This window comes from Squalius cephalus (assembly GCF_949319135.1).
Source record: "Squalius cephalus genome assembly, chromosome: 5".
Classification (NCBI taxonomy): Eukaryota; Metazoa; Chordata; class Actinopteri; order Cypriniformes; family Leuciscidae; genus Squalius; species Squalius cephalus.
The window spans coordinates 37404262-37423624 of record NC_137126.1 but is presented as its reverse complement, the minus strand read 5'-3'; the positions used below and the strand labels follow the sequence as shown (position 1 = coordinate 37423624).

Here is a 19363-nt window from a genome sequence, read left to right as displayed (position 1 = left end):
AAGAGCTTACTCAAACTCTGAACTGAAGAACGCACAGTTCTATTACTCAGACACCCACTCAGCTGATGCACATTTACTGTTGCAAGAAAAAATGTGAATAATCACTGAACACACAATGTGGGTCTTTTGGTCATAGTTCACACAGTTGCCAACTCAGAACAGGTCTGACCAGTAAATGTGCCTCAGGTGTAGCGATTCATTAACTTTGACCACATAAAGACATAACTGACTGATGCTTGTGAGCTTCTAACGTTGTCCTCACCATGACCACAACCAACCATCCTATAGTTTTATCTCGGTTACTGACCGTTTGTGTGCTATCAGGACATCTAAACACATCCTTCAGGGCTAGTTTTCTTACCAAGGAAACAGTTGGGACTACTCATATTAGACAAACCGTCCATAGAGAAGCACAATTCTGATTCTATGTACAGTCTTTCAAAGAATTATTAAGGCCAAACAGAAGAGGATGGGTTTCCTCTTTCAACTTTGGATTCTCACAAGATATATTAGTTAGATTAAGAGAGTTTTTTTATGAAACTGTTGCCATTTTCTAGCTCACTTGGGGTGGGTGGTTAGGCATGCTACTTTGTACAACTGCTTTGATACATTTACCATTGTTAAAAGTCCTAAATAAATAAAACTGAATTGAATGGAGAGAATAATACATGCTGAAAATGAAAGCTCAAATTACAGACGGGAACAGAATAGAAAGCCCTTGTGAAAGAACACAGGTCAGGTTTGGTTTTGAAGTCAGATCTGCTCTACTGATTCAAAGCGGCTCTGCTTCAGATACTCTCAAAAAACAAAACAAAAAACGTTCTGACCTTGAGCAATAAAATTTGTCAAATATATGAACATATAAAGAGTTATTAATATTGTGATATGAATGTAATCAGGTCTAACAGGGTAACAGGCCATTCTGACTAAAAATAAAAAGATAAAGATAAAGACAGACACACTTTCACAGGATTAGTGAAATGTCGTAAAACATGACTTAAAACAACTGGTTCACATAAAGTAGAAAGAGAAGACAATAAGCATTCTATTTTTCATTCTGTTTATTGGTACATTTCTATTACAGAGCAACTACTGAATGGAAGCACACAAAGACCATATTTCGAAAAGAAGTACATGTGAAACTTACTAAAGGACAAAAATTTTACAAATTGCTGAAATACAATTCCATAACAGGACATCTTATTTAACATATTTCTCCATGAATTTCTTGTGGAATTCAGAGCGCAGTGTGTCATTAATGAAGCGCTTTTCTTTACGTGCTTCATCCACTCCTTTAGCGCAGTTCTTAAACACGACATCATCATCCCACCTGCCAAAAACAGAATGTGTTTGTGTGAATACGTGGAGCTGTTGATATTGCTGTACTCAAGAGTACAGAAACTATCACACTATTACTATGCAACTTAAAAATGAGTGAAATGTTTACTATTAGATGGGCTGTACTTTTTAGTGTTGCATCATCTTATATTTAAGCACTTTTTTTTGCTTCGGTTATAAGTCTGCAACATGGGTTTGAAGGTAACTTAAAGGAAAAGAACAATCTTGTTACTTATTTTTACCACCACAAAATTACCTTCTTTTCACACTGAATGTGTTCTGGATCTGCGTTTGTTGTTGTTGTAGTTGTTGCTGCTGCTGCTGCTGGCCTGCCAGATTAAGCAGTGGATTCCCGCTCAGAATGTTCTCCATACGTATCCTCTCCTCTTCTGCTTTCTGCTCCCTTTCCTTAATCGCACACAGAACAACAAAAACAGTGAAGACTCAAGCCAATAAGATATCAAGCCTAAGTGTCAAGCATAAATGCACATGAAGGCTGGTCATTATCACAAAAGAAACCCTAACAGGGTGACCACGATCATTGGGATTGACAACGTCAAGATTTAATTCGATTTTGATTCACAAGCTCGCAATTTGATTTAATTCTAATCAATAGTATAAAGTGTATTTAAGGCAGTTTTTATAATACTAAAATAACTATAATAACCTTATAGTAGCTGCGTTGCCATTACAGATTTGCACAAAACTTTTGCGATATTTTCTAAATGTCAATAAAAACTATTGCGAAATTACGACGTTTCCATTAAGCAATGTTATGCGACTGAAACGTAATTTTTTGCTCTCGCAATAAGTCATTCCAAAAATCATGGCAACGGATGTTGGTAGGTTTACATGTATCCCAGCCACCGCACTGGCCATTATTTTTAATCGAAGGAGACATAGGCATGTTATCCAAGCATTAATGGCAAGGAAAGCCCCTTATACTTGGGAGCGGCTGCGTATGAGGCGTTTCTCCCTTACATCTGCTTCGAGGTCTTGATTGTGACCCCTAATGCGCAAAACAGTTTTGCGAAATACTCCTTTTTCAAACTGCCTGAAAAACCACCTCATGCGAGCGTAATTTTTATTTTGCGATATATGGGAGTTTTTGCGAAACTGAAATGTTTCCGTTGAATTTGCGCAATTTAAAGGGTAATGGAAGCGCAGCTAGTGACAATTATGTTTCTACACCAATTTGGTTTTGAAATATAAACATTCAATGTTGCTACTTCTGACACTTCATCAGATCAGTAAAAGCATCCACCAACACTATCTTAACTCTTAGCCCCTTAAAGCTGCCCAGCTTACAAAGACTGAAATGACACCGCAGGAAAACCCTGTGAATGGCCCACAGTGCCAAATGGAGGTAACTGTAAGGCGGGTGCCAAAAAGTCTGGGCTACTCCTCGAGAGAACACAAGGCTCTCCTGAGAATTAACATTTGAACTCTCTCCTGCTATGTAACAGCAACATCCGTCTCGGATGCGCCCAATGCGGCTCACTTGGACAATCTCCCTCTTCTCCCACCTTCTCCTCCTCACCTACAACTCACTGAAAACCTATGCAATGTTAAGGATGTACAAAAAGTAAATATGCACGTTTGGTATCATTTAAAATGTCTCCGTGCGCCTGGTAAAATGGTCTCATTCTCCCAACTATAATGAAAAGCTAAAAGAAGTTATAAAATATGAAAAAAGGGATGTGTCCCTCCCCCAGATCCTCAAACTACCTCCTGTATGTAAAACAAGAACCCATTCAAGTACAAATTCTGATCTCACAGTTGTGAGCCCCTCAATAGGGGACCAAAATCTAATTATAATGACAGACACCACCATTTGGTAAGAATATTGAATTATCTGGGTTTATAAGGAAAAGGAGCAGAAAAGTTTGAGGAGTCTTTAGGTTGACTTCCCACACAACCGCTGTGTAATTTTCGTTGCCAGGTAAATGTTTCTTTAATTCCTCGATTTCCGAATTATTGTTATTGTAGTTGATTGACCGATGATTTTATTGTATGAATTGGATTTTTAATTATTGCTTCATTACCTGGTCAATAAATTGTAAACATTTGATTTTATTCTGACTGACTCTGAGATTGTTTTCCCAAGTAGATTATTAGATTCATATATTCCCACAAGTTTGCGTCAGATAAGTGACGACTAATATTTGACATCAATTCAAGTGTACTTGGGTTGCAGAGAAAAGTTAATTCCGTTTAGGGCAGCGAACGCTGTTTGATCAACCTGAATCTGGGTGTGTCTAATTACCTCTGTCTTAATTTAATGTTACTTTAGATAAGTGTACTTAAGAAATCACAGGCTTGGCCAAATCCAAAGCTATTATAAGTAAAGTTGGTCAACTTGCATCTTTTAATAGTGGCCAAAACCTCTACTGAAGTAAAACGATTAAATTAAGTTTAAGTGTATGCAATTTCCATGGGGGTTATTAAAGTATCTTTGATTGTGTAAGGGTGAAACCAACCATCTAAGATATTATAGCCAATTACCTCTGTTTGGTGACCAAAACTGGCGAGATCGTGAGACCTCTAAGTGATATAGTTTCCTAATCTGAGCGGGTAAAACTTAATTAAAGAGTTAAAAAAGAATAATCAAACATTCGCTCCCTTTTTAATGATGCCCAGATATCATTAAAACCTTTTTCATTTATGGAGTCAGATAATGAGTTAATACATATGAGAAAATGTATTTTATTTAATCTTGTTGAGTTGCGTAAAAGGAAAGACAGTAACACGCAGAAAGCTTCACCCGTATTATTGGAAATCCGACATTGGGCCAATAGATGGGCTAACAGTACTGTGGCTGTTTTCACAATAGATTCATTCAAACATTCATTAAATACTGAGGAATTTGTTAAGTACATACATACATAATATATATTATAGTGCATAAATTTAGCAAAATGCTCCTCTCTAGAGCAGTGTTTCTCAAACTTTTTCAGCCCAAGGACCACTTTATCTTCCAATTTTTTTCTGAGGACCACCTAACAGAATCCCACTCTAACACGCCCCCAAAAACCAACAAAATAGGAAGGATAAGCTAAATTTAAGTTTAATATGCAACTGTTTCAAGTCAAAAACTAATTATTCAAACACAAATGCAATGATATGATCAGAAATTATTATATTAATTTTTATTTAATTTGAAAAAGTAAATGTGAAATGAGTTGCAGCTTAATATGAACAACAAACTGCACATGTGGAAAAAAAAAACTGCAAATAAACATACTGTAACAGCCTAGGTCCCACTTAATGTCATTCCAAAGAGCCATTAGTTTAAAACTGAGGTGGTGGGTATAGAAAGTCTATGGTTGTAACTATGGTAACAATAAAATGCTGAAAAGAATGTTCCCCTTAATGTCCAATATCACTGAAATTACTGGGATTTTACACATGAAACAAAAACTAGTACATTACAAAAATAATAGATCTGTGGATTTTATATTTTGAGATTTCCATCTAAAACTTAACGTGAATATTAATGAGACGGGTGGTGCTGCTTATCACACATCAGTTTCTGAATGTCTGGCTCCAAAGAGGAGAGTTTCAGTCTCATACTAGGCTCCACGTTTAGTCTGTTGCGCTGTTTTGTTTTCAAACCAACCAGTGTGGAAAACCCAACTTCACAGTTGTATGTAGTTGGGAAGGGCATGAGCACTTTGAGGGCAGATTCTGCAAGCTTTGGATGTTCAGGAAGGAGCTGAGCCCAGAAGTCTGTTAAGGGCTGTTGTTTGAATGACATTTTGAGACCTCCATCTGATGCAATGTCCACAAGACTATTGCCTTCCTGTATTGAGAGCTTGGTACATTGCTCAATGATGTCGCCAAACGGATTTCTGATCCACTCAAAGTCCACATCTAGCTCTGGAAAGTATTTCCCCAGCTGCATGTGAAGGCCTTGTAGATGTTCCTTTATGGCTGTGACGGTGTCGTCACCCAGGGTCTCTTCAGTTTCGAGAAGAAAGTCCGCTAGAGTGGGGAAACAGTCAAATTCACGGCGATCGATACGTGCGCACCAGAGCTTTAATTTGGTGCGGGCCCCTTTAATTTTGTCCTGTACAGTGAAGACTGTGACCGTTTTTCCTTGCAGTGCTAAGTTGAGCGTATTGAGCGTGCTGAAAATATCTGCAAGATAGGCTAGTTTTGAAAGCCACATAAAGTCATGAAGTCGATCATACAGTTCATCAGCTTGGTGCAGAAATAATTTTACTTCATCGCGCAGTTCAAAGAGACGAGACAGGACCTTGCCACGGGACAACCAGCGCACTTCAGTGTGGAACAGAAGTTTTGTGTGCTCTGCTCACTCCCCATTTCTTCACACAGGACTTTAAAAAGACGCGAGTTGAGGGCCTTGCCTTTGATTGAGTTGACTATTTTAACTGCCTCGTCTAAAACAGTTTTAAGGCAACTTGGCATCTTTTTCACCGCGAGCTGTTCTCTGTGAATGCAGCAATGAGTTGACACAGAGGATGGAGCAACATTACGCACACGCGTTACCAGGCCCTTGTGTTTGGCTATCATCGCAGTTGCACCATCAGTGCAAACTCCAACACAACATTTCCAGTCAATTTTATTATGCACAATGAAGGCATTTAGTGCATCAAAGATCGCTTCTCCTGTGGTGTTCGTTGGAAGGGATTTACAGAAGAGAAAATCCTCGTGGACTGAGCGCGCATGGATGTATCTCACAAAACACAGAAGATTTGCCTCGTTACCAATGTCCGTGGACTCGTCCAGCTGAAGAGAAAAGAAGGGACTCTGGTGTAATCGTGTGATCAGCTGCTCTTTGACAGTTTCGGACATTGAAGTTATGCGTCGCTGGACAGTGTCATTGGACAGAGGTACTTTGTGCATGTCATCACTAGCTTTCTTCCCTAACATTACGTTTGCCATAACTTCTGCAGCAGGCTTAACTAGAGTCTCTCCAATTGAATGGGGTTTTCCCGTTTTTGCAATGAGTAGAGACACTCTGTATGATGCCTCAGTAGCCTTTGCATTTTCACCGGGCATAAAAAACTGTGAGGTGTTTTTACTCATGTGTCGCTCAAGCTCATCACGTTTTCTCTCAAAAAATGACACTGGTTTATCTGTACAATCTTTGTGCTTAGACTCAAAGTGACGCTTGAGTTTCGATGGTTTCATTGCTTCATTAGCCAATATTTCATAACACAAAACACAGTGAGGTCTAGGATCCTCAAGATCCCCAGTCCAGAAAAATCCAAACTTCATGTACTCATTGTGATATTTTCGCTTAACTTTCTCACATGGTTTTCCACGGTGCGCTAGCTCCGTGGTATGCGGGAGTGTGGTGGCCAGTGGCCGTGACTCGGTATCTTCGGTTCCGGCTTCAGTGGGCCTTTGTGGTGCTGTAGTTTTGCTGCATTCAGTGGACGCTTGATCTTTTCTTTTGACTCCTCTTTGGTTTAGCCACCGATCCATTTTTACGTTATTAAAACAGAATGGCAAGAACTGTTTCGCAAGTACATTAAAAATCTACTTAAATAAGTGACTATTTTATAAACACTTGCCTAGTTTAGGTCATCTTTTCGCGGACCACTAGGGGGCGATGGCGGACCACTAGTGGTCCGCGGACCACACTTTAAGAATTACTGCTCTAGAGTAAATTTTTCTAACTATCGCGCTATAGCCAATGCATGGATATTTTAAGCTAAATGCAACATTTCGTGACAATGTTTACATGCTGATTTATTTAAATCTTTTCACGGTTGAAACATTGAGTGATTACGAGACATTAGAGATTTTGGTAAGTTCTACTGTATCGTCAACATACCTTCTGATGTTCATTCAGGATTATTTTGTGCTATAACTAGTAGTAAAGAGAACGAGATGATCTATTCAATTGCCGCTAAAACTAAGGCCCATTAAAGAGCGCCACAATGGTTTTGACTAAAAGATTGATTCTTGGGATTTAAGAATCAATATCAGTTCATCAAAATGAGAACCAAAAGTCTAGAAACCTTTATTTTCAACCCAGCCCTAGCTGAAATTATTTGATATGATTAAAAAAAAATTGGTGATAATTGGTCAGTGAGGCTCACCTTCTTCTCCTGCTCCTCAGCTCGCTCCTTCTTGATCTTCTCCAGTTCAGCCAGCAGGGCGGCAGTGTCATCATCACTGTCAGAGCCGGAGTCAGAGTCATCTTCATCCTAAAACACACACATCATTTAAACTACAGCCAAAATCAATCCGTACACCTAAGTATGTATAAAAAAAAGTGTATGTACATCAGTGAGGGGATCGTCAGCATCCAGGTTGGCCGCAGGAATCTGATCCAGACGTGGCCGCTTGGAGGAGGATGAAGACGATGACGACGAAGTTGTGTGTTCTGAAGGAAACAGGAAAGGATCATGGTCAATGAACACATCTTGACCGAACAAAGCCACAAAAAAAGAGTCACATATGCTTCCTCACCCCTTGCTCCTCTATCTCTGCCCTTAACAGCAACTCTCTCCCTCTCCTCCAGCTCACGTCTGAAATCACGAGCTCTCACCTCTTCTGGAGCATCCTGAGTGGGCTGCCTGCAGGGACACAAGCATATCAGGACATTTTTTAATTCGGCATGAAACGATCACACAATCATTGAGTCCACAGGTACTAGACAAATTCTCCCCTAATAATTGATTCTTCTGCAAAAGAAAGTCTGTAAACAGCAACTTCACCTGTATTTGATCTTGGTGTGTCCTGGCAGGTCTCTGCTGGAGTATTGTTTGGACAAAGCGCTCAGATCACCCTCTCCTTTGCCCCGTCCTCCTCGTGCGGGCTCAAACGTTGGCCTTGCCGCTGTGGTCATGTTTGGTTACCTGAAACAAATTATTTATAACATCAACTTAATGATATGACATCTTCAGTCAAGTGTCTGATAAAGTTTAGAAATGTTCTACACTATGGAGATTTCATATAAACACATGAAAAATGCTTTGGACCACAGTTGTAAAAATACAAAATTGCATTTGGGCATAGGTTAATGTTGTTCTTTTTATAGGTAAAATATAGAAATCGTTTCCTTTGTCACCATTAAATTCATTAGACAAAATGGAATGACTTAACCCACTTTCTAGACCTCTAAAAACAGGGAACCGTGGAGTATTTTCTTTGTTTGATGAATATGTCAGAACACACGTGTAACGCCCTTGTAACGTCTGTAATGTTGACTTTTTATATGTTTATGTTCTCGATAAAAACATGCTCGCTTTACGTTATGTTACTTGTGTTTCATTATTTTACACTCACCTGCAGCAGGACGATATAAATCCCGCGTATACTTCTGAACTTATCAACGAGAACACAAATTAAACGTACTAACCCTAAACAACTAACTAACTCAAGCGAGTTTGTATTATTATTTTTTGCGATTAGCCTTTCTGTTGTTGCTCATCAATTATATCCCATCAGCCACCGCGATACGCACACTACAGTCACGTGTGTGGGGTCACGGTGGCCGGAGCGGGACAAACGTTGAAGCGAGAATCAAATACACTTCATGATAACACAACGGATCGTTGTAAATCTGCAACAAATAAATGGAATTATATAGGAAAATTGTATAAAGTTGTGTAAATACACAGAAAATACTGACAACTAAAACCAAAGTCTAACGTTTTATATTGTTGTTGCGCAATGTTAGACATTGACTTATACTGACACCTAGCGGCGTGGATGCAACATCGCACAAACATGTCCTGTTACCAGCCTGTTACAGATGCCATTGTAAAATACCTCTATGTAAAATACGCTGTTCAGTCAGCCATTTTTTTCCACAAGTGATCTTACCAAAATAAACAAATCATATTTGGTTGGTCATGTGAATTCATGATGTCGGCTCCCATGAGGCGACCCGCTGTGTGAATGGTCAGTATTTACTTAATCATCAATATAGTTCAGGCGTCACTATTTTAATTCGTTATTTTATCATCCTACTTTTGAGAACAGGATCATCTAGCAGGTTTTGCAATACCACTTAAAAATCAGAATGAAATGAACCCGCCTCTCCCCTAGGCTCTGATCATTGCTGCTATGATAAATTCAGTACAGAGATAAAGACCTGTCAACGTTTAGTGAACTCAACGGCTTCTTTAACTACAATTAATTTACAACACATTCTAAAATGAATTAATGTGCCCGCTAAATACTAAATTGTAAACAAAACTAAACTGAAAGTAAGAGTACACATGGAATAGTATTTACAAAACTTTTAAAATGCAAAACTATAATAATCTTGCACACTTTCAACAATTTTATTGCATCGATAAGGATACGCACACAAACTGAGGTTTTTACTAGCTTTAATATTCCTGAAACATCTGTTGCAGAAAAAAAAAAAGTACAAAAGTGTCTGACAGTAAAAAGATGCAAATGCATGGAGGGACATAAGAGAGGCTCACTCACTAAAACAGCAGCATCTCATACAGGCCTGCAAAATTCATCTCTGAAATATCACTAATACGAAGCCAAACAAAACAGTGATTAATTAACATACAAAACCACACAGTTGACCAGGCAGTAAGACATGCAATAATACAGTCTTTTCCGTGTGTGAGAGTGAGAGAGAGAGAGAGAGAGAGATGAATTGAGCATCTATAAAAACTGTTCATTATATCAGACACAAGTTCAATTCATAACATTCCATTTATTTGTTGACAGCACTTTCTGCTTCCTGTCAGTCTGTTTTCAAAAATTCAGAAATGTTTTGCATATGAGATCTGAGGCTGTGATCAGCCAGGGTTCCTGAAATGGCTCTATACAGTTCTGTCTGTTTTGTAAATATGTATGATTACTAAAACCGCTGAGAACAGCCAAAGAAAACGAACAAAAAATTATAATAATAATAATAGAGATTTTTGCATATGTGACATCATCAGAATAATAAAACACAACACACAGAGAACCTGTGAGCAATGGAGGGTGAAGCATCCTCACAGTAATGACACATCAGGGAAAGGGGTCATTGTAATGGCGTGAGGTCATTGCTATGGTAACAGCAGTGAGCTACTGCTGCGGTCAAACTTCTTGCCTTTCGAGAGTGCAGCAACCTGTTTCAACAATTCTCTGTTCTTCCCCTGAGAGACAAACACAAATCCACAGTTAGTGAATTATACATACACACAATTCAGTATTTCTTTTTTTTTTTTATTTTTTTTTAAAGAAAAATATACTTTAATTCAGCAAGGATGCAAGAAGAAAAAAAGATTTATTTAAATCAACTTTCTATTTATCGAAAAATAAAAAATATATCATGTTTTCAAAAAAATATTAAGCAGCACAACTGTTTTCAACATTGATAATAATAAGAAATGTTACTTGATCACCAAATCAGCAAAAAATGACTTCTGAAGGATCATGTGACACTGAAGTTTAGAGTAATGATGCTGAAAATTCAGCTTTGCCTTCACAGGAATAAATTAAAATTGGAAAAAAAAAAATAATTCACAATATTACTGTATTTCTGATTAATTCAGCTTTGGTGAGCATAAAGGACTTCTTTCAAAGTGCTCATCAAAAAACTGAGACACAATTTCCACAGTTTTAACAATGACAATACTGACTGATAATGACAATTCCTGTTACCAGTTAAATTCACTGATTAGTATGTGTGGTGATTTGAGTTTGTTTTTAATGTCAGCTTCTGTGGCTATTTTCATGGTGAGAAAAATTTATGGTAAAAATATTTCAGGTTTTTACTATTTATTTCTCGCTAAAAACTCTAAACCTATATTTAGTTTAACTTTGTTAATTTCTTTAGAAGAGTTAACTGAATGAAAAGGGTTTCTCACTGGTTTAAAACCAGCACAATCTACTAAAACATGCTTCATTGATAAAGAGTTTTGACACAAAGAAAATCTTCTTCTAGTATTAAAACTTGTGTCATCCTGGAATGGGTATAAACAATCTGGTCCCATCGGTTTGAGATAGAAACTTCTTCCAACATTGGGGCTAATTTCATGAAGTTTGTTCATAGTATATAGATCCCATTCTCTTTGCCATTTGTTATTATAGAAATTAATTATTGATCCATAGGAGGTACTGTGCAAATTTTGACGTCTGCTGATGTGGTGATTTGAGTATTGGAGAGTGTGTACGGTGTAAGTGACCTGTTGTTGCTCCATGGCCTCTTTGTGTGCTTTCTCCATGTTGTTCATCTTCACCCGCATATTTGACTCCTGATACTGAAAGTCTGCCTTCAGCTCTGTCAGCTGAAACGGTAAACAAATTCAGAAAATCTTCTTTGCAAACTGTATTGACAACACTGGATAGAAAGTTCAATTGGAATTTATTGTATGAGATACACCATAGTCACACAACAAATGCAAACCCAAATCTACATCAATACAATTTTTATATCTTCACTTATAGACTTCTAGTAACCGCTTAACCATTCAGCATAATTATCATCTTCAGCAGCAAAAGGACTGATGTGGGCGGCTGATCACAGACAGCAGGATGAAACTCAGAAAGAGTCTAATAATGTTTCTGTATCTCATTTTAGAGTTTGTCATATATATATATATATATATATATATATATATATAAAAGAGAACTGTATATGATACTGATTCAGTGAGTCATACTGTAACTTGGAAGAGCTACAGCTACAACACTGACTCCATGTGAATGTTGTGCCAAAGTCAGGAAGTGGCATCACAAGTTACCTTCCTGTCTTTCTCAAGAATGGTCTGGTCTCTCTGCTGGAGCATGCGCTTCAATGACATCACTTCCTCTTTCAGTTGGCTAATCAAGATGAAGTTATCCGTGCCTCCAGAATCCATTGACTGAGTGATTGAACTACTGGAGGGAAAGAAAAAGGAATGTTTGGCATTGAAAGAAAGATTGTGTCAGCTTGTCCACACCGAGAAACCAACAAATAAAGGGGCAATTGCAATGAGAATTACCTGTCTCCATTGGATGGCTTTGTCTCTAGTTTGGGTTTTTTCTTTGGTGTTTCCTTCTGAATGCTACATAAGAGAAGCAAATTAGAGTCGATCCATCTCAACACAATCCCACAGCATGGACAAAGAGACACTGACCATCCTGAATATTAAACTACAGCCGAATAGAAACGCATGTAAAAGAGACACGTCTCACCTCTGCTTCCACAGCCCCTGATCCTGCTCTGGACTTAAAGTACCACTCATTCTGTAACACACACAGTGACAGCATTTTCAATAAGCAATAGGGGTGGGAATCTTTTGGGACCTCGCAATTATATTCAATTCTTGAGGTTTCTCGATTCTTGATTTTGAATCAAATTTCAATTCCATATGAGCATTTTGAAAGTAGTTTACTGTTTTATGTTACTTTTCTAAATTGACTGCGGTAGACAGTTTAATAGGACTAGAAGAGAAAAAAAAACTGAATTAAATGTGAACCTTGAAATTTATTTAGTTTTTCTTCCCATTTTAGTCAACACAATATTATAAAACAAATACCCTTTAAGCTGACTACAATCATTACACACAGTTTTCTGTAATAAAGCAAGGCAGGCAATTTTATTTTTGATATCAAAAATAGGAACAAAGAAGCAAATTACAAACAATAGGAAAAATATAATAGAAAAATATACAAATTAAATTTTAAAATACTAAAAAGTTTTTCAGGTACAGTTGCATAGGTTTATTAAACGTAGTAAGAAACACTACCGAAATTAAATAATCCAATGTAAAAATAAAACACTATAGTTTTCACTGTATGAACTAAATGCTTAAATGCTTAAAACTAAATGATTCATAATAAGCATAAAAAAGTGATTCAGTCAAAAGTTATTATTAACATTAATGAAACGGATGGCAACAATTTATTAGGGCGGCTGTCCCTTTAAAGGGATCATATAATGGTACATCCACTTTTACAAGTTGATTGTACTGAAATGTGTGTTGGCAGTGCCTGTACACAACCATCATAAAATGATAAAAATCCATCCAGTGTTTTTTTTTTAAATCTCCTTATATGTTTTCCAATCTCTCAAATCAAGCCGTTCGACCTAGTGACGTCACACGGTCGGACGCCCCTCCCACGATTGTTGATTGACAGCAGCGTTTCACTCGCTCGTTTCACCGTTTCACCGCCCTCGCTCGTGAGCGAGCTGTCTGTCATCATAGTCCGCGTGTCATTGTTGATACCTGGTTGATACACTGGAGCATCGTCTATGAGCAGAATGGCATCTAAGAGATTGTGGTGTTCTGTTCTTGGGTGTAATAAGGAACACAGCCATACATGCCAACCCTCCCGATTTTTCCGGGAGACTCCCGAATTTCAAAGCCCCTCCCGAAAATCTCCCGGACCGACCTTTCTCCCGAATTTCTCCCGATTTCCACCCGGACAACAATATTGCTACACCATCCATCACTGGGCGCCGTTTCAGCTTGCGCTCCCATGGCGTCTGTCGTTGCTATGCAACCAAACTGCGCTCTCCATGATGACGACGAAGAAGTATCAGCAAAGGATTAATTGATTTCTAGCCCTCGGCTCGCATTAGCTTTACTACTAGATATATTTCTGGAGATGAGAAGGAAAAACCCGCCTGGAAAAACTAGCGCACCACGTTGCTTCCATTATGAGCGTGCTCACCGCGGCCGCGCGCCTACGGTTGAAATAACGACCTTGAGCGCGAAAAAGATGCGATATGTGAACGGCCCCTAGAAGCAGACGTCTGAAATGAAAGGCAAGAACAGCTATTTATTTAGCTTTAGACTGTTACATGAAAATTTAAAAATGAAATGCCATAATTATAATGTTTTGAGAGTTTACTTATGTAATTGTTGCATTAGGCTATGAATTAATCAATGTTTATTGATAAGATCTAGCTATTTCATGTCTTTTCATTTACAGTAGCAAACAAATTAGGGTCTAACCTCCTGAGGAGAGGCCTTAAGGAATTGAATTTGTCAAATAAATGAATTACATTTTTCTTTGCGTTTGTGTATGTGATATATATGACGACCCCCCCCCCCCCCCCCCCGGTCCTTTTTAATATCTCCCTAATTCTGAGGTCTCAAGGTTGGCAAGTATGAACACAGCAGTCATGTTGATGTTCCTAAATCTGAACCGCTGAAGACACAGTGGCTGAGTTTGTTTTCGAAGGGAATATTCCCCACGATCAACGTCAATGCTTTCATGTTTGCGCGAATCATTTCACACACCAGACTGCTTTACAAACGAGGGTCAGTATAAAGCTGGTTTTGCTAAGAAGCTGCGCCTGAAAAAAGGATCGGTACCAACTATTCGTGTTCCTGCTGCACCTCCAGAAGAAGAAGTGAGTATAACGTTTTATTAACCTTTATATTAATATTTATATTAATCTTTGCAAATCGCTAGCACGCTTCACGATGAATGCGGCTAAGGTTTACACTCAGGGTACATTACGGCATGTTTTCTATGTATGACGATCTCAATATAATTCATAATCCCACGTTTATAATGAACAACGCGTGGTTATTGTGTTATTATTACAAACGGTGTACGCACAGAACAGAGGGGCGGGGTGAGCAAAGCTCATTATCATTTAAAGACACGCACTTAAACGGCGTGCTGAAAACAGAGCTGTTTTTGACCAGGTAAAGTGAGTGTTTTCTTACAATACTAATGAGAATTTTTAATTAAAGTATATTACAAACTTTTAATTTAGACCCTAAAGAATCATATTAGCTTGTACAAAAATGGCATTATATGACCCCTTTAAGAATGAATGCACGGATGTAGTTACACATCCGATTTTCTCCCATTTGTTTTCGTTCGTGTAGTATGACACAACAGACTCTGTTTACATTGGAGGAACCGTTACACCCCTAGTGCTCATGCGCTTCGGTTGCTTGTATTTGTATATCATTCAAACTTACTTGTGATGTGAACTTCCGTGTCTGTGGTGCTGATGATGATGATGGTGTCTCTGATGTTCCTTCTCACTGAGGGAAGAAGAGTTGGAGTGGGAAGAGCCAAGGCCTTTCCTCTGCTCTTTTGTTTTTTGTAGAACACGACGATATGACAGTGTGCAAAGCCAACATAAGAGCTTCCCATCCACCTGCAGAAAGAAAGAATTCTGCATCAGGTGTGTCCAGTGTTATTTTAGTATTATTTATATAATAGAACATTTATTATACTTTTATTTTTATATTTTCAGTTTTCATATTCAGTTTTAATAATTTTGTAATGCTATTTTAACATTTCTATTTAGCTTTAAATCTCTTTTTACTTCAGTTTTAATACTTTCCAAGGCAATATCTCTAGTTTGTTTTCCATTTAATATTCATAATTTAATTTATTTAAATGAATCATTATTATAATTTTTTAATAGTTTTAGTAAACAACACTGTGCACTCTTATTACACATGCTGTACACTCGGTTTGCATTTTGCCATGACGCATAAACACCTTTGATGTTAAAAAAAAATTAAATTTGATACTTCTTAGTATTTAATGATAAAAAGTGCTGCAGCAGTTCAGCTTAGGGTTAACTCATATTTTCAGCAATGTTATTTCGAACAGAATATCCATAAAGAATATTGTTAAATGTAAAAAACAGCGCTGTCTCAGTTGCTTGCAAAAAGTCAAAACTGCAGCTGTGGGCTACAATCAAATTCGAGATGGATTCATGGCCATAAAATAACATTTACATCATACATTTGAATGTTTTAAAAGTAAAGTAAATTTTTCTGCACCACCAGTATCACCAAAAGTATTTGCAAAAATAATAAATTATGTTTTCCAACAGGTTGACCTTCAAACAAAAATGACACCAGCTTAAAGACATAACGGCAAATGTTTCCACATCTACAGTAGTGGCCAAAAGTGATGATCAGAGTGGATATTTTTTTTAGTGACCCAACAAGTTCAATTAAACCATTAAAATATGAGGAAAATATTTTATATCTTAAATATGAGGGAAGAACAAAGCACTAAACTTGGTTAAGGTACTTAGCTGACAAAATAATTTGGCAAAAACAAATCTACAAATTTTATTTTACTATGCATTATTTCGTTAGTTCTCTCGTTTTTGCAAGCAGTCATAATTTTTTCTGGATGCCAGCCTGGCCAAAAATCATGTCTGCACCATTTGGCATGCTTCATTGCATTATCATAAAAAAACAATTGACTCCAAGCTCAACTACGCAATATGCTTGCAAAATCTTTAACACATTTTTAATAATATTTGAATAAAGGAAAATAATAGAAAAAAATTTCTAGGCCGGATATCACTTTTGGCCACTACTGTATATATCATGAAGAACGCAATACACTGCTGATCATAAATAAGTAAACTTGGGTGATCAGTTGTCAACATTGGTGGAAGGAATGGGATAGGGATTTAATGATTCAGTTCTGTTTTGTGCATAAACCAACAGCAGTTTTGTACAACTTGCTCAGTAATTAATGACAGACGTGATTGAGCTTTCAATGTGCTGAAATCTGAAAACAGTAACCTGTCAGAACCTGAAAGCAATCTGTCAGAGCACGATGAATCACATCACACACATGCAGTCAGGAGAACACAGCCAGAGTGTGGATGAGTAATAAGACTGAATAATAATGTGCATGTGATTGGTCACCTTTCTCCTTCCCTCATCCTTCCTGTCGAAGGCACACTGCTGCTTGCACTGTTCGCAGGTCTGTGGAGGGCCGTACTTCTTCTCAGAGTTGGTGCAGCGCTGACATTTGGTCCCAATGAATGCAGCAATGATGTTACAGTACTGACATGGCTTCGGCTGGAAAAAAAGAGGAAAAGATGTGTGTTAATGCATTCATCTGCGGGATTTCCAGTAATTTAAACATTTATACTCTCACATGAACTTACCGTTCCAAACTGTTTGACATTCTGTGCACATTTCTTACAGATAGTGTTGGTTTTGCTGAGAAAAAGGAAAGATCTTCCATTAGCGCAGATAGGATGATACATGTTTAGCAGACACTGCGGCTGGTGAGCAAAGACTTAGTTTCCCACCCTGATTGTGTATATGAGTGTCTCACCTCTCCTGCTGAAACTCTGACCGGCAGAAGGTGCATTTTACTATAGGGTGCGCGATCCGACACTCCTGGGAGGAAAAAACATCCAATGATAGTATAAACTTAAAATGTGCTTTAATATATAGGTGTATAGGCCACATAAAAAACTAACAATGGCAGTGTTGTGTTCATTCATGAACGATTCATGTTACAATCTGATATACTGTATGACTGCATCTTTAGACGTTTTCACACTTGGTCCTTTACAGGAATCTGAGCATAGATGGCTGGATTTTTGGCCCATATGAGAATACTCCAAACAATATCAGACCCTTTTAAAGCGAACCAAACAGACATCATCTTGGGACACTTTAGTTTGGTCAACAAACGCCTCCATACAAATCGGCTATTCATCAGGGCTGCTTCTGCTGACAGATCTCTCCAAATTAATAATTCCCAAAATACACTTGTCTAGGTCATTCTTATTCCAATCGCTTCCAAATTCTGTGAGAGAGAGACGCAGCTGTGAGAACGTCTTGTTTATGTTTTATATTATTATTAAAATACTGTATGTAATAAATAACAATGTATGTTCAATAATGTATGGAGTGAATACTTGTTAGGTCTCATAATGCCCGAATTCTCCAGTAGATTTAAGTACATTACTGGTTATGTACTTTTTTTTATATTTAGAATGAATGCAATCACTGACAGTAGCCTATTATTTTAAACTGAAAAAAAAAAAAAAGCATTCAAATATTGCATCAATACTAGACATTAGGACAATTGTTAAATTGTAAAAACAATCATAATAATTTAAAACGTTTAAAATGTATACTATGAAATCAGTGATCTTGTGCCACCATCTGTTTCTAACACATTTATGCATTATTAGCAAAGTAGAATCATGAATATTTCTGTGCTTATGTCACCATTGCCTTATGCCATAAATAAAAACACGATTTAAAGCAAACAACTCAAAATAAACTGGATGTATACGTGTGGAGGTATGATATAGAGCAAGAATAAGGATTTAGTACTGCAACAAAATGTATATTTTTGTGCCAAAGATATGTTTCTATATTATATATATATTATGTTTAAAGTAAAACTAACTCAACAGAATTTGTAGAAATGTTGTTTAACATATTAATAAATAAACATAAATAAAAGCTTGGTGTCACAATGTAAGTGAATTGGATAAAATGTTAGGGTAAAGTGTATAGGGTCAGGCATCGCGCATTAAATGTGACTAACTTATATCCAAAAAACAACAGTAAGAACATAAAGAGGTTTGAGACCCCATTACTACTTAAGTGGACCAAAAGAGTTCTTTTAAAGAGGACTCAAGTGTGAAAACATAATTGAAACACATAAATAGGTTAGGACATCACTGGTGTTTTAGCTTTAACAATGTCTGGAGGCTTCTGCCGTTCACAATTAACACTTAAATTACTCTCTGAACAAACACAGACAGTACACACACTTTTCCCGAGACTCTTGAAGCGCATGTTAACAGTAAACTTCCGTGCATGTGTACTCTCACCTTGCAGAGCTGCTGGCCCTGCGACAACTCCTCGAACGGGAACCGCTGGTTACACTTGGTGCAGGCGTACAGGGCCGATGTGGCCATCACCAACCCCACAAACACACAATTACCGCTGCTGTTAAAATATAACTACACTTACGCGAGGACGACCTTTAACACATGAGACGAGGCGAGACCTGAGAAGATTCAATCCCAATTAAAACGGCAACTAATCCCGATAAATAAAATGGATCCAACCATCTAAAACTGCTCTGCGAATACTACTATAAAAACATCAATGGCTTATACTCATGAATAAGAACTAAATATAAACTAAAATATGGTCATACACAAAAAGAATAACTAAAACCCTGATTTCATAGCTCGGTATTTCGGCTCCTAGCGAGAATTTTTGCTTTCTCCTTTTTGTATCTCCGTCGACGCACGAACCGGATGCGACCTGTGACTACAAAGGAAAGACTCAACAGCCAATCGGGAGCCTGCGCCAATGGGCGGGAAGAGTGGTTTTAA

At 37.7% G+C, this 19363-nt stretch overlaps 2 protein-coding genes across 3 annotated transcripts; both read right to left on the bottom strand.

Annotated features, from left to right (window-relative positions):
* Positions 1-1039: 1039 nt before the first annotated feature.
* Positions 1040-9013, bottom strand: cwc15 (CWC15 spliceosome associated protein homolog). The gene is made up of 7 exons (XM_079871695.1): positions 8605-9013; positions 8034-8174; positions 7786-7892; positions 7599-7699; positions 7413-7520; positions 1595-1746; positions 1040-1330 (listed from the first exon to the last, which is right to left on the bottom strand). The coding sequence occupies exons 2-7, from the start codon at positions 8162-8164 to the stop codon at positions 1201-1203; spliced, it is 729 nt and encodes a 242-aa protein (XP_079727821.1). The 5' UTR covers positions 8165-8174; positions 8605-9013; the 3' UTR covers positions 1040-1200.
* A 626-nt stretch (positions 9014-9639) lies between these two features.
* Positions 9640-19315, bottom strand: fam76b (family with sequence similarity 76 member B). 2 transcript variants are annotated; one of them, XM_079871693.1, is made up of 10 exons: positions 18851-19315; positions 17329-17393; positions 17156-17210; positions 16911-17066; positions 15204-15385; positions 12454-12504; positions 12261-12323; positions 12021-12156; positions 11463-11564; positions 9640-10430 (listed from the first exon to the last, which is right to left on the bottom strand). In XM_079871693.1, exons 1-10 carry the CDS (start codon positions 18935-18937, stop codon positions 10341-10343), a joined length of 987 nt encoding a protein of 328 aa, XP_079727819.1. In that variant the 5' UTR covers positions 18938-19315; the 3' UTR covers positions 9640-10340. The 2 variants fall into 2 exon arrangements, with proteins under 2 accessions (XP_079727819.1, XP_079727820.1); XM_079871694.1 differs by having other exon boundaries at positions 12021-12153; positions 18851-19302.
* Between the last annotated feature and the right edge of the window lie 48 nt (positions 19316-19363).